Source organism: Podarcis filfolensis (assembly GCF_964270895.1).
Source record: "Podarcis filfolensis genome assembly, chromosome: 6".
In the NCBI taxonomy this organism is placed as follows: domain Eukaryota; kingdom Metazoa; phylum Chordata; class Lepidosauria; order Squamata; family Lacertidae; genus Podarcis; species Podarcis filfolensis.
The window spans coordinates 55294824-55316631 of record NC_139609.1 but is presented as its reverse complement, the minus strand read 5'-3'; the positions used below and the strand labels follow the sequence as shown (position 1 = coordinate 55316631).

The window sequence follows — 21808 nt, the reverse complement described above, 5'->3', positions numbered from 1 at the left end:
CTTCCCGCTGGAGCAGTACCTATTTATCTACTTGCACTTTGACGTGCTTTCGAACTGCTAGGTTGGCAGGAGCTGGGACTGAGCAACAGGAGCTCACCCCGTTGTGGGGACAAATGCAGGTGTCTATATTGTGGATTATGGGCATGGCTATCAAATTGTTGTAGACGTTGAGACTATCTGTTCTTTCGTAGGGTTGCTACTGAATTATATCAATTGGAATTTGAAATAGATTGGGAGTTCTGTTGTTATGAGGGTTCAAATCAGTGTTGCCAAGAGGGTAGGGTACGGATAAAATTCTACAGGATGTGGTATTAGTGTGTGAAAACAGCCCAGATCCACTGATCTCCAAGATGGTGGAGAAGTCAGGCCCAGGCATCTTCACTTGGTCGCAAGTGGTTGATAGCCAGGTGCAAAATGCGCCTGGCACCTAGCTAATTTCCATTCCTGGATGGGAGCAGAATGAAATATGTGACAGATAAAAAATGAGATGGTCAGTATATATGATGTAAGTCTGATGTAAGCATATCAGACTTGAGTACCTGAAGAACTCATAAGGCATTCTTATCTACTGCTTGGGGGAGCTAATATGTAGAAATATAGTGCTCCAGTAGTAGGAACTGAACCCTGTTGTGCTACATTTGGGACTTGTGCAGCTCTTTCTGAAACTGGGAAATGGTGCTACAAGGGGGTAGTTCAAGTATGTGCTCTACTGGCATAAGCCTTCATCCTGAAGTATGATGTTGGTTTGTAAACAGTTTAGATAGTAAGTGGGGCAGTGCTACATCACTGTGCTTAGTTTGAGATACTGCCTTAGGTAAAGTAGAACAACCCTAAACCAGGCTGTGTGGCATACAGATGGTTTTGTTACAGATCCTGATTTATGGTCTATAATGTGGAAAAATAACAAAATTTAAAGGTTATCCCTTTTTGTTGTTCTTGAATTCAGGACTTGAAAATAATGCGAATTCATTGGTACCAGCATAAAGTTGTTAGGGCTTTCCTGCGCTTTTTGAGAATTTTCTTCACTCTAAGAACTTTCCATCCCTGTTTGAACTCATTATAAGCCTTACATTTTGCATTTTCACTTTGTAGTCTGTGTTGTGACAGCTTGTTTTTACAGCATTCTGTTCAAAACATGCTTCCTCTTTAAGAAATAGTACCTCTTATGAATAGGCTGTAGGGTTGCAAAGAGATTTTCATTGTAACTTGCTGCTTTCCTGGGGTTGCTTTTTTCCCTGGACTAGAAAAGTGGAACTCTTCTACCATACCAGAGGAAAACAAACCTATTTACAAGACCCTAGAAGAGGAATAACCAACTTGGTAGCCTCCAGATATTGTTGGACTAAACTCCCATCAGCCCCTACCAGAGGTCTAGGTGGGGGAGGCATTTAAGGTTGGTCAGGGGGACGGATGGAGTTGTCTTAGTCTTCCATGCTTGCATCTGGCAAAGATTCCCACTCATATAAATGCAATATTCAACTTGGAATGGACATTCAGTGATCAAATAGTTCCAAATCTCATAGGTAAAATTGCCTTATAGAAGAGTTACTAGCCAAATAAAGCATCCTATGGAATTGAATGGTAGGATTCAAACACGCCTGTGCAAGGGCACTTGGATCAAGAGCTAGTGCTGGGACCCTTTCCTAGGGCTGGTGCAGTGGCAGTTACTTAATACCACACTATTTATCTCATATGCCTTGCACCCCACAGCTCAATTTGAACTTTTCAGATTCCAAACAGCAGTTCTGATTTGCGGCTGAATTTCTGAATTATATGAGGCCTCTTTTCTCTTCAAATTTTCTGTTTTAACTTGAAAGAGTTTCATATACTTATTTCCTTTAGAAGCTCTCGTGGAGAGTGTGGGATACAAAACTGTTGACCATAACAAGTGTGCCTGCTGTCAGGACAATTAGTCTACAGAAAGGGCAAAACACAACTTGTCAGTAAGACCAAACTTTTATGTAGCAAAACAAAAATGCAACAAGCCTGTGTTCTGCAGCATAAATTACTAAATTAATGTGCATTCTTCCATTGAAGGATTTTGAGTCAAAGTGATAATACAACCAAATACAACCATGTCTTTTGCTCAGGTGACATAAAGGCCTCATTCATAAAAAATGCTAAAGCATGGTTTAGCGTTATGAGAATGTGCTTGTGCATGCATCAGATTCTCACCCTCCCACCTTCAACGGCTGCAAGAATGAGTTTGGAAGGTTTCACTTCTGCTTTTGACTAAATGTGAAAGGGGACGAAACCTCCAACATTATGTGGCTTCTTGCAAGTTCATTCCAGATCTTCAGTATGGACAAAGATATATGTATGTGTGCAGGATAAATGCTATGGAACTGGCACATGGATTTACTTTTTCTGAAGTGGTTGTTCCGAAGCGATTGTCTGAATCTATTGTAATCATATTGTCAATTTAATAATTTATGTTGAAATCCCCAGAGCAGCTATCTTCAATCCCTTTGATAATAGTTCTGATGGAGTTCAACATATTATAAGAGTCGTGGCAGGAGTTCGGAGTACCAAGTGCCAGCAGGAGTTTCTAGTTGCAGGGAATGGCTGGATACTCCAACAATGCTTTTAGAGTCTCTAGTCAGGGTTAGGTTTACCACAATATTTTACTGGGAGAATGTGGAGGTAAAAGTGACAGTAAGAGTATTAATGTTTAAAGAATACTGTCATAGAACACCTCTTGAAAAAGGAGGTATCTTCAAGTTCCTTGGTGTAGTATGTCTGTTAATAACATGGAAAGCAGGAGGTGAAAACAAAACAGACTTGCTTTTCCTGTTCAGATTAGTTCTTCTGAAGAGCCTGATGCACCCCTTGAAGAATGTCTTGCCTTGTTAAGACAGCTCAGCCAGATGCTCAACCAGCTGGTGTCCTCACATAGTGGGCCATGATGGAAATGGTTGGACTCTCGGGCTACCACCAGTGGAAAGGTGGATGTTGACTCCAGGAGCCTGCCCAGGCACTGTTAATGAGAAACTCTCCCCCATTGCTCTTGGTAATCAGTAGGTGCATTCCCACTTGAGGAAGTCCCTCTGGAGTGGTGAGTCAGGCTGTACTTCCAACAGAGTGGTGGAGGAGGCGGTTGCCCTCCTCTGCATACATTCCAGCTTGTCAAGATCCTTCTTGGACTGTGGTGCCCAGAACTGGACACAGTACTCTAGATGTGGCCTGACCAAGGCAGAATAGAGCAGTACTGTTACTTCTCTTGATCAGGACACTGTTACTTTTTATGATGCAGCCTGGAATAGCATCAGCTTTTTGCTTTGCTGCTGTATCACACTGTTTGATCTACAAGCTCCTTTAGTACCCTTGGGTCAGCTAGCCAGGCACTGGTGATTTGAATTCATTTAAAGTAGCTAGGTGTTCCCTTACCACCTCTTTTTTTTATCTTGGGCTTCAACTCCCTTCTTGCATTGTTTATTCTTTTACCACAAGGTTGGGCACTGCTTTTCTTTGGGGTGAAGAAAGAGGCAAAGTAGGTGTTGAGCAGTTCCACCATATCTCTGTCACTGAGTAGCATTTCTCCTTCTTCTCCCCGCAAGGGATCTGCTACTTGCTTATTTTCCCACTTACTTCAAACATAGTTGAAGAAACTTTAAAAATTATTTTTAACCTCTCTTGCAAGCCTGAGTTCATTCTGAGCTTTGGCCTGCTTGACCACCGGTACCTGCAACTGTTGACTACTCATGTATACTCTTCTTTCATGATTTCTCCTTTCTTCCATAGAACCATAGAATTGTAGAGTTGGAAGGGACCACATGAGTAATTTCTTATACATGCCCTTCTTACATCTCAGCTCATCTGTAAGCTTCATATGCAGCCACACAGTTTCTTTGGATGCTTACTTGTTGGAATTGTCTGCCTTTGTGCCTTCTGTATGTCACCTTTAAGAAACTCCCATCCCTCTTGGACTTGCTTTTCTTTGAGTATTTCTGACCATGGGACTTGACCCAGTAGTTCCTTAAGCTTTTTCCTTTGCCTGTGTATAATGAAACTCAAGAGGACATGATGACTCCATAAGTATAGAGAGAAGATTAGCAAAAAAGAAAGTGAGAGATTTCTTATAGGAACTTAACCCCCACCCCCGTCAACAGCTTTCTTTTGTAGCAAGATTGTATTCTGAAGTTGGGCAACCATATAATGAAATAATGTATATATGCAAGTACTCTGTTTCCCCCTGGTAGGTGCTGTTAGTGAGCAGTAGTCGTCATCCAGATAGATGGATTGTCCCAGGTGGTGGTATGGAGCCTGAAGAGGAACCTAGTGTGGCTGCAGTGCGGGAAGTTTGTGAAGAGGTAAATCTCCAAAACTTGCTTCGGACCTAAACTGTTCGTGCTGCTTATCAATTTCTTATTATTTTTCCTTGCTCTTCTCAAAACAGTCCCTCTATTGAAAAATTTTTCTAACCAATTAATAGTGTTGTGGTTTTGTTAACTCTTTATGAACAAAACTCATTGTTAGTTCCATCTGTGAGTTGAGATGGATACTGCTGTAGAATTTGCCCTAGTACTCATAGCTATAATAGTTATTATGATGCAGGGCAGGGATTTTCGAATACTTCACTGAGTACCTCTTTCAACAGATTGTTAATAGTATTGCCAGTTGACTTCAGGCACTGGGGTCTAGAGTTCATATATGTAGATATGTACTGTCTCTTGGTGATGTGCTTCCCTCAAATGTAGCTTTGAGAGGGTGTGGTGTGAAACACCAGATTACATGCATACATATGTGCATTTAACCCCTCGTTTTCTTGGCCCAAATTTTCTCTCACCCCTCCCCTCCCCTGCTGGTTTTAAACACTTCATGATGTCCCTTCTCAAAGCCGCTTAACTCACAAACACTGGGGGACGGATAGCAGCTTTGGGGGCAATTGTAATCATGAAAATTACATGAGGAAAGGATTAAACATCCTCTACCCTAGTGCTGCTATCAGAAGCCAATCCTCTCCCCCGACCCTCCCAGCTGTTTTTAAGCTTTGGATCTTCCATAAGCTTTTTCCGTCATAGACCTTCTACACCATGTGTAATTTGGCCCAGACTGAAATATTGAGCTGTAACTTAGAACATTAAATCTTTCTTTCTTCTCTTTGAATTTCTCACAGGCTGGAGTGAAAGGGACATTAGGAAGATTAGTAGGAATTTTTGAGGTAAGTATAAGCATTTTGAAGAGTTGATTAAGACTTTTCTCAATGGCCCTGTTCACACATCCCTGTAAGCTACCACCAGTGCTTGGAATGAACTACTGTGGTTTGGCAAAGTTCAATGAAAGTAGTTCCTATAATTGCTAGGTGAAGTGAACATGAATTAACAGTTGCTTTGCAAAGGAACTCTAGTTCAGGTTTGTTCTCTTATGTGTGTTTTTGACTCTTTAGACCAGGGATGCAAAACTACTTACAGAAGGATAAATTATAACAGGGTTCCTACCAATGCCAGTCAGCTGATGACTGCGGTCAGTGAGTCCCACTTACCAAGGGACAATCAGAAGCTGGCTATGTCTTTACCTGCCCCATAAGCCAGTGTCATATATGATGTTTGATGTCAAGTGTGGGACAGGTGGGTGTGATTTGAAGCCCTAGTGGGCTGGAGGTTCCCCTCCATCATCACTTCTGCCTTACTTTCACTTGCAGATGCAGCCATTGTGGTATCATGCATGTTACATGATTGAATTTTGAAAACATAGAGCATCCACTGAGACAGATTGTTCAATTTCCCTATGTTTTGTAGGTTTCTCAAGACTGAGGAGCTAGAAAACAGTAACGTTTGGCAAGATGTCAGGGCAAAACTAGTAAAATTTATGTTGGAAATGTTTTGACTTGTTTCGTGTTGTAACTACTTTTGAATCTTCATCATTTATCTTGGTAGGGCTTTGCTGTTGCTGGAAATGTTTTAACAATATACCTATCCCTACTTTCCTTAAGAATAAACTTTTGCAGGTATTATGAACTTTGGAACCTAACTTTAATGCTGCTCCTCCTTTTAGAACCAGGACAGAAAACACAGAACATATGTTTACGTACTTATTGTCACAGAAGTATTGGAAGACTGGGAGGACTCTGTGAATATTGGTGAGACACTTACATTCATCTGTATTCCTGATTCTCTGTAGGATTGTAATAGCAGAATCCTCTTCTCTGTATTAGATTCAGCTTTATATCAGGTGTGGAGACTGCAAGCCTCTCACCCTTTCTTTTTGGCCCTTGGGATTCGCCCCCAGGCCACACTTTTCACTAGCCCTGCTTCACACCCTCCTTTACTGCTTTTGCCTGGCTTCTTGAACTCTGGTAGATGTTGCTTAACCGGATGAATGTAGGGGTGTGGGTGGGCGTAGCAACCTCTGATTTTTGTGTGCCTGGAATGCAGCCTACAGTATAAGAATGGCATTTGATTCTCTGTCCACCTTTGTATCTGGCTCCACCCACCGCTGGCACGTGGCCCCTGGGTGGTTGCCCGTGAGGGAATGCAGCTCTCAGGCTGAAAATATTTTTCTCACTCCTGTTTTATGTAGGTGATTGTGGCCGGGGTGGGGGGAAGAAAGTGTAAGAATTAGAATTGTACTGTTTGGTTTAAAGTGGAAAAGGACAACCATCAGCATACAGCTGCCAAAATACTCGTGACTTGGCAGCTCTTGTCAGACTCCTTTAAATTCCAGCTTCTTGTAAAAAAAGACAGATAAAGAATTCTAGTACTGATGATTTTAAAGAGAATTTGATTTAAAGAATTGAACAGTCAAAAAGAGGGCTAAAAACCAGATTTTGGAAGTTGAAGAGGCTTAACTATCTGTTTCCATGATTATTATTTTTTTGCAGAATCACTGATTTTTTAATTTTTGTTTTCCCATGTATAGCGTGTGTTTTGAAAAGGAAATTTACTTTTTTTAAAAAAAGGGGGAAAGGAAATTTACTAATTGCCCCTCCTATAGCAGTCTCAAATCATTGCAAAATTCATATTAATGTATTATTCTTTTCATCCAGTGCTTCTTCATGCCCATGTTTTGATTCACTTTTCTGAATAATAATAATAATAATAATAATAATAATAATAATAATAATAATTTTTATTTATATCCCGCCCTCCCCAGCCAAAGCCGGGCTCAGGGCGGCTAACAACAATAAAACAGTACAACAGTACAACACAACACAATACTCTAAAATCATTCATTATAAAATTAATTCAAAACCACTGGCAACCGTTGGGCCAGAGCTCCGCAAAGATTGCCGAAGGAGGGAGTCAGGCTGTGCCCTGGCCAAAGGCCTGGTGGAACAACTCTGTCTTGCAGGCCCTGCGGAAATATGTCAAGTCCCGCAGGGCCCTAGTCTCTTGTGACAGAGTGTTCCACCAGATCGGAGCCACAGCCCAAAAAGCCCTGGCTCTAGTATGAGGTTATACATCCTGTAGAATAGCATATTACTTAGAAAATTGCTTCTTACCAAATTTATTTCCCGGCTTCAAACTAACCACAGTCCTAACCTTGTTTACTTAGATGTAAATCCTATTGAAATCAGTGGGGCTTATTCTCAGATAAGTGGGATTAGGATTGCTGCCTAAATTATTTACAGAATGGAAAGAGATGCATATATCTCTCAATGAACTTCACAGGCAACACAGTGATACACAGTTTTCCCTATAACTTTCCTTCTCCCATTGATTTTCTCTAAGAAAAGTGAGCAGCTGCATTCTGTTAGTCTCAGGAGCTTCCTTACTAAATGCACTATTTTCCAGCTCATTCTCCTTTAGAAGAAACAAATGAGATGTTGGTTTTATTTTAATTTTGGAAAATATTTGTTAAACTAAAGATTTGCTGTTGTAATGTACTGTAGGGCTGAAGAACCTTCCTCCTCCAAGCGCCACATTCCTTTGGAGAGCTGGTTATTGGGGACAGCATATTGGCTTGACTGGGGCCAAAGCCCAAAGTACACTACCAAAGGATATACATCCCATTCTCTTACCTTGCTTTTGGGCTTCCCATAAGCATCTGGTTGCCACTGTGAAAACACAATGCTGGAGTAGATGGGCCATTGGCCTGAACTAGCAGACTCTTCTCGTGTTCCTCCCATACATGTGCTGATCTGCTGGTAGGAGGGAAACCGCTCAAAGGTGGGGAAAGGAGAACCTGAAGAGGGTATGAGGTTCTAGGGAGAGGCTGGTGGGATGGTTGGGAAGGCCTAGCATTCAAAATTGAGCCCACACAGGCTAGAGGTTGGTCCGTGTCCCCCCCCGGGTTGTATTGTGTGAAGTTAATTGTTACAATTGTATATTGAAGAAGTGAACCTTCAGTGAGTCATCGTATCACAGGTGCCATTGAATTACTGTGTGCTGTTGCAGTGCATTTGCAGTAGGAATAGGCATACTATATGTCTCTGGAAATTATCTATAGAAGGAACTATAAAATCATCAATTGCTTTGCTGTGTTACTAATTCCCCCCTCCCTCTATTTCTACAGGAAGGAAACGGAAATGGTTTCAGATAGATGACGCCATAAAAGTTCTGCAGTATCACAAACCTGTGCAGGCTTCATATTTTGAAACCTTGAGGCAAGGCTATTTGGCTAACAATGGCACTCCTGTTGTGACCACATCATTCTCAAAGGAGAGTGAACTGTCCGACATCAGATGACTGAAGATGGCCTTTTGAGAGAAACAGATTTTGAAAAGTAGACTGAAACTTGGATTTCCTTTTCTCCCCTCTTCTTGCCTCTTTCACATGCTTCCTCTTGTCAGACACGACATCAGCGGCAGCCTTTGGCAGAGCAAATATTTGAGTGTTGCATTCTAGTGCAAAGTGGGGTTTTCTTGCTTTTTCTTGGATATGTATTTTGTAAAACACATATTGTGCATGAAGTGCCCCTTCCCTATTAACACAGTTTTGACAACCTGAAAGTCAAGGCTACTAGCTTCACCTCTGCCTTGTCTTCTGAAATGCCCCTATGTATGTTGTCCCAGCCATAGCTAGGCCTCTTTATCCTTTCAGTTAAAGAAGGCTGAAATGTGAGCTCAGTTCTTTTAAGTCTTAGATTTTGTACAGTAAGGTGCTGTTGAGATCTGTGTGGTGGTCACTTTCTCAGCGCATGCGTGTAACCTTTTTTTAGATGGAGAAGCCTAACACTTTGATTTTGCGGGATTTTTTTTTTTTAAATGAGCTGCTTCTGTAAAGGAGGGCTTCATAATCTTGTTTGCCTTTTGTTTTTTTAAAGAAACTTATTTTGTGACAGTGCTAGTGGCTGGGCCGGTTTGACTCCCCCACTCCCTTACCCAAATTTAGAACAGTGACACTTAGAGGAGGCGGCCGAGTTACAATACCCTGTGAGGCATTCTTGGTGCTCCGTTCTTTCTACAGGTTCAGTCAATACGTTGATCATCTTAACAATGAACAGAAATGCAAGGAATTTGGTCACCACTCACTCAACAGCATACGGCCTCAGAAACTAAATGAATTCCAGCCTCAATAAATAGGAATCAGGGATTCAAAATGAGTTTTAAAACTAGTGAACTGAAGCATTGAGCCACCGATGCTTTCTGCTGGTGTGGAATTCTTTCTCTTCCTGCTGCATACTGCTGATATCTCTTCTTGTCCACATGCCTTACACCCTACTAAACTGGATGTTGTAATTTGTGCTACAACATTGGATTGTACTTTTGAGTGTCACTGCATGGTGGGACAGTTGCATTATGTCCCTGAAAACAAGTCACAGGGAAAAGCTTCAGGTGTTCAATCTCCTTTGTAGCATTGCAGCACTTGTAAATGCACCACGGAGCATGCTCAAATGTAAACTTTATCCCTCAGTGGCAAAGGTACAACTGGGTCCCAAGCAGAAATGCTGATGTGGAGAACTGTGTCATTTAATAGGATACCTAACCTGATGCATTGGCACATGTCACATGTTTGTTTCTATTGATGTATGTTTCATGCTGTCTTGATTTGCCAACAGTGTTGTCTAGTTGGGAGATTTTGGAAAGGGTTGTGGGAGGGGGTGGGCCTGGGGAAGGTTTGGGGAGGGGCATTAGTTAATCCCTGGCTTGGGACAGGACCTAGTTGCTGTGTTTGGTGACTTCTTCTTTGTCAGATTATAGCCAAGATGTGAAATTAAACCTGCAGTACTCTTATTTAATTTATCATTATCTCTTCCCATTATATACTTAACAACATAAAAAATATATGAAATAGTCATGCAGCATGAAGTAAAAGTATACTTTCTAATTTGGAAAGTTGCTGTCAAATTTGAGATACAATTCTGTTTATTTGCTTGAGTTCCCTATTTTTAGTGAATGGGATAGCATTCCATAGTTTGGGATCACAATGGCAAAAGTGAAGCCAGTGATCACTAATGCCAAAAGTTTTTACACAGGAGAAGGCTGAGAGGCATTATTCAATGAGTGGCTTAAACGTGAATGTCTAGAAAAAATCTGAAATTATGCTGCGCCACTTCGCTGCCCTTCATCTTAAAAAACAAAACAATAAAAATTTAATTCAAAGGGCTTGACTAGTGTCTTGAAGTGTACAATATAATTTCTCGTACTATGCTATATGTGGCACTTTCCAATATAGCAAACTGTTGCCTTCAGCTAAGGCGTTTTGTGTCTCATTGAATAGATTAGGCATGAAAGATTGAAAGAGAACTGAGATGCCTGTAAGGGTGACTGCAGTTTTAATATCTACAGCATGCACACTTTTATAAATAAATAAAAAACACTCTAAAATGTTTTTATAGGGCTGTTAAACTGACAGTTTAGAATAGAATATCGTTAATGATTTGCTAACAGCATTTTTTTGGGGGGGGGTGTCCAGGAAAAATAAATTGTGCCAAGAAGGTAGTTTAATCTGGGATGGATTTATGCTGTTAATTCAACTGCAGTGAGTGGCTGATGTTTGCCTTCTTAACTGGAAATGGAAGATGCAGCTCCTGAGGTTCAAATAGTCTGGAATTCTTCCCAGTTGTGTATTTTAACCCAGTCCTTGCTCCAGCTTATTAAGCCTCACCTTTTCACCTTCTATTAATGCACTATAGAGATAAGTCTACAGCTTTCCCAGTATCTCAGGGTATTCTGTAATTAACAATTCATGAAACTTCCTTAGCAAGATAAATGAAAATGTCACCACATCAACTCACCTTTTCAGAGCATTTCTAATTACACTGGAACATTCTGCATTGGCAAACAATGCATCTAACATAGGGTAAGTTATGGGGTGTTTAGATTCAAGCACAACAGTACTAAGAAGGTAGACTGATCCTCCGTTAAGAGTTAAGAAGTCTTAATTTAGATTTCCTGCTGTGCTTTACCATAAAAATGCAGCTTTCTTTGGTCTCTAAATCCAAAAAGCTTTTAGATTTATATACTGTATTCAGGTCCTGCTGAAAAGGGAGGTGAAAATGCTTAAGAATTATTTCCTTCCAATAAGCTTTAGATTTAAATTGAGGCTGAGCATCCAACATACTGAAGACTGCATCTGCCCCTCCACCTAACCACCTGTGCATCCCATAGACCTTGGGAACCCCAGCTTTTATTTTATATGTAAATTTCTAGTCTTTAACAGTTGCAGAGAGGAGGTTAAATCTTTGATTGCAAAAATAATTGCTGAACTTGTGCACTTGAGTCAGACAAATGCTGGTACATCATGAGCAGTGTGATAGATCTGTTGATACATATTTACAAATAATTCGTTCTAAGTCCAGATTTAATGCCAGTGCTTAGTGTATTGTTCCTCATTTAGGTGAGGTCTATGTTGGTTTTTGCATTGAAGCAGCCCTACTTAAATCAGGGTTGTCTTGCTGCTTAAAACTAGTTTTGGCAGCAAGTTTGCAAGTAACTGCTGGGTAATCTTCATGAAGCTGAAGCACGGTAGCATTGTGAGTGAATGTACAACCTCTGCTGTTTTTCCAGTATGGAGAGAGATGGATTTTCTTTGCTGGGAGGACAAAACCAGCTTCAGGCTCTCTGCAGTTTTATCTGTCATCCTGTTGCGAAAAACGCAATAGTGATTTTCTAATGACGTCCCTTCTGTGTTTCAGTGTCATAGATTAGAAAGTGTGTGATGTAGAGTAAATAGAATATGCTGGAGTGTTTTGATGTATCTAATTAATATTTTTGGGTTTAACCTTGAATTAGCTCCCATTAGATCCTCTTGGAAATAGGAAAAAAAAATCTTTGTATGAAAGTTTGACCTGAAATTACCGTCATTATTTTAGATGCAGCATAGCTCTTATTTCCCAAAAAACTTTATACTTGTTGTTAGCCATATTCTTGTAATCACACCACTCTGTCGCCAACTCTCCTTTTTTCTAAGAAGCCCTCATTTTGTTAACTAGTTTAAAATTTTGCCAATAAAGAAATGGAGTGCCATTCTATCCTAGTTAGTGGTTATACTAGAACTTACAAAATAAGAGATTGTTGAGCTGCTTGTGTTCTGGAAAAAAAGAAAAGCTTAGTTAATTCTGAGGCAATTACAATTTGGCTTACCCAGCCCTCTGAATACCCAGACTTACTTCTCAGCTACCACCCACCCAGCCCCTTCCCTCTCACTTAACCATCAGTCCCTCAGCCTGACTTGCTTTGCAAGTATGACAGGTAGCAGCAGTGGGCTGTGGAGTTAGGCAGGGAAGAGATTTCTTCATGTCCCCTTTCTGGCCTATGGTGCACTGCACAGCCACAAATAGCTCTGGGGTACAGAGTTTTCCCAAGGGCTGCTGGAAGGGTGGAATGCTTACCTTTCTTTCCTTAAAGCTGTAGCTAGCTGCTGCCACCTATATCAACACCATAAAAAGGGCTGAAGGGAAGAGGGATGTTGGGGTGTGCATGTCTGTGGGCAGGTTCAAAAGACAGGAGTTGAGAGAAATTTGAATTAAAATTTGATCCAGAGAAGAAGTTGGGGGTTGCAATCCTTTTTGTAAATGAGCATTACACAATTTGGAGGATGAGCCTCCTAAACCTTGTTCTTCCGAGCCAAGAAGTACAAGCTCAGCAACATAACTTCTTCCAACTTGGGTGTCGTTTTTCATGAAAGTAAGATAATTGATGAAATTTGATTCAAATTCCTGCTGATTCTGAAATCAGATTCCTTAAAATGAGTTACTCTTTAAGAATTAGAATTGGAGTATGTATTAGTGAAAAATTCCAGGAATCTTGTGTGGTGGTGACTGAATTCACCTGTTTTCTAACATTAAAAGTGCAACTTGCCTGAAACGGGAAAATAACAATTTAAATCAATATTGTGCGTATTTCATAATGCTTTGTCTGGTTTTATTCATCTGTCAATATGGTTATATCCAGACACCGGGCGTTGTACTCTTTTGGTGGTGGGGTGGGGGTAGCGTGTGTGCGTGAGAGAGAGAGAGAGAGATGGCAGTGTTGTGGGCCTGTTTTACACTGGAGTGGTATGTAGGTATGTATGCTTTAATCTCTGTAATAAAGAAGCTGCTTTTGAGTACTATTTGCCACTTCTCATGACAACAGATTTTATTAGAACCATTAATACATTTTTTCAGAATGATCGTTTGCTAAGAATGAATGTTGAACTGTCCATGTAGTTTGATTGGCATTTTAGTCTTTCACATGTATGTTTGGTAAATAATGCAAGCGATCATTCAACGAATCTTGGTGTAATATCACAGCTACTTGCAAAAGCAAATAACCTCCTTGAAGGGGTATACCTTTAAAAAACAAAACAAAACCCAGACACACCTCCTACCATCAAAACAGTTTCTCCATGGTAGAATTGTGGAGAAATTTCCGTACAGTTCAAGCATGGTCCTCTACTTGTAAATTTAGGCAGGGTTTCCCAAACTTGGGTCTTCTACTGTTTTTGAACTACAACTCCCATCATCCTTAGCTAGCAGGACCGGTGCTCAGGAATGATGGCAATTGTAGTCTGAAAACAGCTGGAGACGTAAATATGGGAAACTCTGACTTAGAGGATACCAGTGCTGCTTAAGGCTTGTTAACTTAATGTCTCACATGACCATCAACAGTGGGGGATGCTTACTTTCGTTTGGCACTCTTTAAGAGGGAGGGGTAGGATCATTTATTTTGGCCTTGTTTGCTATAGTTAAATAGGAAGAGCAGCATGCTGGTGCACGTTTTTCAAAAGTTACAGTGATGCCAGTTCCCCTGCTTTGAAAAACAAGCCTGAGCCTGGCTTGTTGTGTTGTCAGAACCTGGGTTTGTAGTTTGTTTCTCCTCAAATATACCATGAGCAGTAAGTCAGGAACAAACCTTGGTTCCACTTGTGTGTTTGGGGGAATCAATCTGCAGGCACAGGCTTGGATGACAATGGCAAGCCAGACTGGCTTGTTTTGTCAAGTGGGGGAGAAGCTCATTCACATTAAACCATAGGCAAATTGGGCCATTGTCTCAAATTTCTGAATGTTTGTGGATCTGTTGAAGAAGAGGTTATATCTGAACCCTTACACCCCATGTTTTATCTATTTTCTTTAATTGCTTCCTGTCTGTGATGTAGGATGTGATAAAATACCTGAGGACCATTCTGCCAAATGTCACCCGTGTCCCCTTTGACATGGCAAGAGGTAGCCTTTTATATTCTCAGTGCTCCACAAAACTGTCAACTTTACTGAGCAGTATAAAAAGAGGGTTTGTACAGTCTGACAATGTTTTTCATGTTTTAATTTGTACTTGCTGGTTCCCCTTTATTTTTGTTAAATGCGTAGTATGAGAGATGGCTTCTCGAATAGTGACAGACTGCAGCTGAACTTGCAGCTGAATTCTGCCAAGCACTTGTCTCATGTTTGGATATTATATTTTAGTGTGGCCTCTGAGAAATGAAACTGTCAAAATGGGCAGCTAATTTGAGTATAGCAGGGTGCTGCTATTTTGGGACATGAAGTTCAATAACATATATGTCAAATGGCCCCAAGATGAACTCTTGCCCCATCCTTAATGTTACTGTCCTCAGCGAGGCACATCGTCTATGAGGCCATTGAGCCCTATGGACCATGTGATGTGTGAACAGAAAGAAATGAAACTGAACCTTTAACGGAAGGTTTTTTAAATCATTGTTAATAATTGGAATTTCCCTATCATTAAATTAAAAGAAAGGAATGAATAACTCCTTTGCTGGAGGTGAGGAAAGTAAACAACTTATCTGCTCTGTTTTTGTGCCTGCAAATGTGCATGGCTGCCCAACTGCTCAAGTTTGAGATAGGAATAGCTTCTGTTTTCAGCATAGATTTCAGGAGGCTAGGATTCTACTCCTAGTCCCAGATTTACATTAATTGTGATACTGGGTAGTTCACAACTATGGGCAGGATCCATAGTTACATTATCAAGGATATGCATTGTATGCAGAAAGTCCCAGATATAATAGAGACATCTAGTTAAAGGAACTCAAGCCGTGAGACCTCTACCTGAGATCTGTTGCCAGAATAGAAAATACTGGGCTAGATGAACCAGTGGTCTGACTCTGAATAATGTAGCTTCGTATTTGCTCTAACTCAAAATTTCATATGTATACTTAGCTATCTATGAAGTTTGTTCAGTTGATAAAAAGTTTCTAAGTGGGTTTTTTTAGCACATATGTTTGTAAGTACAAGTATTATATTACAAAAACATGAGCACTTTCTAGTTTAACACTGGAAGGAATATGGCTTAATACCATCTTTTGTAATAACTTGTGAACACACAAATGCACTTGTTTCCTCTTAAATTACAATTCCTTTTATATGCTCAGCCTCTCTAACCTCCTTCCCCAATTCAGTGTAAAGGGCAATGCGTATACAATGCATTTATTGGAAATTATAGCAAATAATTCATTAAAACAACTAGTGTAATATTTACTGGGTGCTAAGGTAATCTTAATTGATCTCTTGAGACCATGGCCCATTTTAATGACCATCGTTGAGGTTGAATAAAGGCTCTGACTGCTGCTGCTTCAAGCAATGCAATTATTGTTTGTCAAAAATATTTCAGGTTCCTAGCCTGGAGACTGTGGGACCATGGATTTCATTGCTACTATCAGTGGTGAAAAAAATACTAAAATGTGGGCTGAAATTGGTATGTAGTTAAGTTTTGTAGAGGGATTTCCTCTATTACATGCTAATGTATATTACACAGTGTCGTGTATTTAATGTCACAAACAGTGCACAACAAACACAGTATCAGAGTTAACTTGGAATCTTTAAAGATGGAGAATTTTTAAGATTTTAAAATTAAAAATGAAGATATTAATGAAAATGCATAATGAATCCTACTGTCATAAGCATTGCCTAAATGCCTAGGATCTGTAACCTGTTTTGTTTTTATTTACCACATAATCTCTAAAAGACCATGCACTTCTCTTAAGTGCCCAGCACAGAATGGGAAATGGCATCTGGAATATTTAATAAAATCTTCCCCATCCCTTTCTGTTCTGCAGCTCTTTCTTATTAGAGGTAAATCCTTTTGGGTATTCAGTGTCAATTGTAATTTGGGAAATAAGTTGATTCTCAACGAAGGTGGTTCAAGAATGATAGCTTTTAATACAAATGCGATATACAATTGGTGGTTAGAGTGTGGCAAAAGAAGGTTTGTGCCTTTCACGCAGCACGTTTAGGACCTTTCAGAGTTGGTCAGTGCTTATGCCAACCACATTTCAACCTGTGCATGACACTCACACAAGTACTGTAGACTGGGAACTGTACAGCTGTTTTCCCCTGTTTACAAAAGAACATTTTTTTGCTGGGATAAGGAAATTTGTCTTGATGCTTTTGCTACACTAAAGACAACAGCAACATGGTTAGATGAGGGTACTGGCACTGGAGCTGAATTGCTCCAAGTGTTAAAATGTTTAAAAGGTCACAAAATGGTGCAGCAAGAGGAAACATCTCACTCGTTCCATCACAGGTCATTCCCAGAAGGTGCTTGTAACACTTGTGTATCCATGACTAACAGTGCTCTTTCTCAGGGAAGAATTGCATGTATCCAAAATATTGTAATGTGCCGATTGAGAAATGAAATGAAAAATCCATTTACAGAAACAACATCTTGAGAAAAGGCATGAGAGTTGGGTATGGCAATACAGTTGGTTGCACAGAGAGGCCTTTCGTGGTCCCATGCCAATCAAGGTGGAGGGTGAGACTAGAGTCAAAAGTGGGCAGAGCAGTGGATGGGACTCTAATCTTGTACCATAAACTACATTGCAGTCATGCACGGAAGTCAGATTTCTATGCAGACACACACACACACATAAACCTAAGCGGGCAAACGTCACATTTCAAAAACACATTCCAGCCAGGCAAAGTACTTAAGGAGGGCATGGAACTGGGCTGGTGGGAAGTGTGGCATGGGCAGAGGTTTCCCCAGGTTTCCCCATCTCTGATCTGTGTGTAGGAAAGCCATCACCTCATTTGGTGTCTTAAAACTGCACTGCATTAGTGCTTTCAACAGTTAGAATTTGTACCGATAAAACCTCAAAATAGTTTTGGGTTTAGTTCTTTGTGGTTGTACCTCAGTCACTCACAGTGCTTTGTGCTATCTTAAGGACATTTCACTTCATGGAAGTAACTCTCATGAATTCATTGGGACACTTCCAAGTAAATGGTCGTAGTTTGTGGTGTGTGCATGCACTTGCTGTAAGACTTGGCTTGGAGTTGTATGTACCTTTTCCACTGTCCATATGGCCATGAGTTATATTTGGCTCCGGCTCCCAGGGGTGTGTGTATACATGCATGCTTATGATGAAATAGATGTGTGCTCCTGCTGCTGCTTCAAACATTGCAGTGTGTGTAGCACTTCGTAATATATGAAGCCGTTCTTGCTCAATTCATTACCTTGTGTGCTGTGCTTGAAAAAACAGTCTCCAAGCTCAAACAAAAGAAGTCCGAGAGAAAGGTTAAGGATAAAGGCAAATACAATATGAGGGGAAGCAACTGCACATTGTCAGTGGTTCCTGCCTGAGACACACAAATAATTTACATGTGTAGGACTAGCGCACTGCATTAATGTTGAAATCATACTGCCTGCCCTGAGGAATATATTGGCTTCAGTATTAGCATTCCAATGATTGGTTTTCAGTAATGGAGATAGGAGTGCCTGGTAAATACCAATGCATATCAGAATAGGAACATGTTAGATGATACTGCTAATACACCACAGTTAGCCTTGGGCTGCATGGGACCCACAGCCGTTTTATTTTTAGCCATCCTGGCTAATAATAATTGATAGGTCTCTTTCCCATTAATTACTTCTCTCCATCATAAGTTAGGAGGGGGTGCAACTTGGGACATACATACTGTGTGTATGTGTGAACTGGGAGAGGTTTTCAAAAAGTCAAAATCCTCTTGATGATGCTGGTCCTATTTGAAAGCCAGGTTTTTCGGAGGCAGTACCTTAATAGAACTCTCCCCGTAGGCAAGTGCAAGTATTTTCAGTACCACCAGAGGGCTGACACCTAGCACATAAGCTTTCCAGGGAGCATTCCTTGAAATTGATTGCCTTTATTTTTAGCTGTGATTAAATGGGAGGGAAAACCTCAGCTGTAGTTTTCTTCTATATGATGATAAATTGTTGATCTCATCCCCCTAGATTCGTTGGGTACTTCATGTTAGTTTGCTTCACAGATAAAACAAGGACAAAACAGTGGCATTGCAACTGTAAGGAGAGAACAGTAGCTGCAGCATTTACCATCCACACCTGGCCCAAGATATTTTGCTCCCCAGCCATTCCATGTGCAGACACCATTGGATCTCATTACAAGACTGACATATGGGGTACCATTCTCCACTGCCTGAGCTGGGAGTGGGGTGGGAAGCTAGGAATGGTTGCACTGTTTTTCTCTGCACCTAGTGTACATAAGCATGCATTGTGGTTCCCTTCATGCTGCTGTGGGGAGCCTGTGGTCCTTAGTTTTTTCTTGGCTGCAGTCCTCACCACCTCTGACTATTGGCCATGCTGACTGGGACTGCTGGCAGCTAGGGGCCAACATCTGCAGAGCCACAAGTCATTGATTCATCCCCCCCCCCTTCCCAGCCTTAACGATGGACATCTTCCCTGCTTTTCTTTAAGACTGCATTTCCTCTGCAAACCTTCCTCTCTCTGCCTCCCTTTGCAGGTCTGTTGACGCACCTTCTGTTGCCCCTTCATGCCGTATGCCTTAGGAATGGGGGCAGTCTCCGATCAGGGTGCACACCCTCTAGGGAGCCTTTTCAGGATCACCAGCAAGGGATGCCTAGCATGTTCCTCCAAGCTTGGCTTTGGCTTCCAACTGGAGAGCAAAGCCGGGGGAGGCCATCGAGAGGACTGGGGTGGGAAGGAGTTCCTTTGGAGAGAATAGTTAACCGCAAGCTGTGGAACCAGAGTGGGGCGCGTCAAGGGTGATCCGATTCCACTTAGGAGGTTGGCAAACTGCGTATATGGGCCGGGCGGGCTGAATAATACCTTTTCAGACAGCTTCAGCTTTCGCGCCAAGACTTGTTGGCTCTTGCCTACTTTGTTGCCTGGATGGAGAGCAGAGGCCCTCTGCTGCCCAAACACTTATGGTGGAGTTGAGAATTGGGTAGAGACTGCAGTGCTGGATTTACGTATAAACTAAACAAGCTATAGCTTAGGGCCCCACTCTCTTGGGGGCCCCAAAAAATTTTAAACGAAAAAAACCTGGATGTACATTTCCAAAATATAAGTTCAACAATTACTTTGATAAAATACATATTTTGTTAAGTGCAAATGGCTTTAGATACCTGTTAGGTCCATGAATTATCATATAGCATATATTCAACACAAGCAACAGTGACAATTTGTTGTTGACAAAGGACAGCTGGGCATATAAAGGGCCCCATTACCTTCAGTAGCTTAGGGCCTCATCAAACCTAAATCCGGTCCTGGGAGAGAGGCCGCTTACAACTTTAAAGCGGGGCGCAGTGGATTTGGTTTTGATCTGAGCAACGGTGCTATGGGGTGGTTAGTCTTTCCCTTGTGTTTTCTGTTTCCTCGTCCGCCAAGCTATTAATTACCCCGCTGCACTGGGGCGGGGAGGGGGAGGAGAGAGGAAAGAGGAAAGAAAAAGATGCAGGCAGCAATGCCATGCATTGTTGGGGTTTGTGTGTCTGTCTGTCCAGCCTGCTAATTTATCACCACGTGTACGTTTATGTGTCCGTCAACACTGCAACGTAGAGAAATGATCAAACCTTGCATCACTTCCACGAGGTCTTTGTGGTTTACAGCTTGACGTCTCAGTCAAACGATTAATGGATCTGTGCCCCAAGGTAATTTTCAGTTTAGGCGGGTTTCCCCACGTATCCAGCACACAGGCACGTATAAATCAAGCGAGGTGGAGGAGGAGAGTGGGAGGGAAACTACTGTAATTTCTACATTGATCATTGCTACTTTGGAGTGGAATGGGATTACTTCAGGTAGCTCAGCCAAAGATGTTTGGACACCAACCCCTTTCTCCAGAATTCTCTCTCTTCCTCAAAAGACTCTGTGCTGATGTGGGTAGTCCTCTGCGCCAGGTTTTCAGGGGCTGTGGCTATTTCCTTAGTGTATCACATTTGTTCTAGTGTTAAATATATCATGCAACCAGGACACCCCATTAAATGACCCTTGGGGTCCCTTCCAACTCTATGGTTCTCTTATATGTGAACCAGCCTTAGCCACATGGATCATGGGTAGGGAACCTCAGGCCCAGAGTCCAAATGCAGTCCTCCAAGCTTCCTCTAGGTCACATAACTCACCCACCCTGCTCCACATTCCTAGGTGCTTTTGCCTGACTGGAATGCAACCTTGAACTGTGACAATGCCTCATGCTTGCCCGAATGGAGAGATTTGTGTTTTGGGAAGGGGGTTGTGACAAACAAGCAAAAAACTAAAATGGAATGGAACAGAAAGGAGGGGGAGATGAGGAGGTCATGACTCAAATGTTGTCTACTTTATTAATGTAGAATTAATAGAATCAGAGAACTGAAGAGTTGGAAAGAGGATCATCTAGTATAACCCTCTGCGATCAGCAGCTGAGGTGGAGTGTTCTCCGCTGCTGGGTGTGAGGCGCCTCACAGCCAGAGAGGGTGGGCGGCAGCATTGCCACCGACTCTCCTGCTCTCCTACCCTGGGTCATGCCTGTTTGCACCCCCTCTCAAAATTGCGGTGCCATGGCGCACCCCACGTTACGCCTCTGCCTGCAGTGCTGGAATCTCAGCTAGATTATACAAGACAGGTGGCCATCCAAGCTTTGCTTAAAAACCTCCAACGAAGGAGAGTCCACCAAGTTATGAGGGAGTCCGTTCCATTGTCTTAACAGCTTCCTGTCAGAAAGTTCTACCTGTTGTTTAGTCAGAATCTCCTTCCTTATCACTTGAAACCATTGGTTCGGGTCCTACTTTCCAGAGCAGGAGAAAACAAGCTTGCTGCATCTTCCATGTGACAACCCATTTGTTTCTGTTGCCCCACTCATAATTGGCACTGACTCGGTAAACCAGTGGCATGATGTGTCTTCTGGAAAGTTGCCCATAAAGAAATAAGGCCCTTGAGCTAAAAAAAATTTTTCCCTACCCGTTTGTAGACAAAGGATCTCTACACAAATATGCTGGGACACACAGCAGGACCTCCTCCAATTGAGTCAATACGCCTCTGAATAGCAATTGCTGGGAATCACAGGTGGGCAGTGTGGGCAGGTCCTGCTTGTGTTGCTTCTCACAGGTATCTGGTTGGTCACTCTGATAACAGAATGCTGCACTAGATGGGCCACTGGCCTGATCCAGCTGACTTTTTTAATGTTCTTTTGACCAGCATGTTCAAACGGAAGGAGATGGTTCTTCATGCATGGTGGTCCTAAACCGTTTAATAAATGCAAGTAATTTGTGACTGAGCAAGCAGGATCCA

General features: G+C 41.7%; 1 protein-coding gene across 1 annotated transcript in view; it reads left to right on the top strand.

Moving 5' to 3' along the window:
- The window catches only part of NUDT3 (nudix hydrolase 3), a 28667-nt gene extending 12304 nt beyond the window's left edge, over positions 1-16363 (top strand). The window contains exons 2-5 of the mRNA XM_083618085.1: positions 4200-4310; positions 5117-5161; positions 5995-6079; positions 8455-16363. Of these exons, the coding sequence (XP_083474211.1) occupies positions 4200-4310; positions 5117-5161; positions 5995-6079; positions 8455-8627 (414 nt within the window). The 3' untranslated portion in view covers positions 8628-16363. The remainder of the gene's footprint in view (positions 1-4199; positions 4311-5116; positions 5162-5994; positions 6080-8454) is intronic.
- The last annotated feature ends 5445 nt before the right edge of the window (positions 16364-21808 follow it).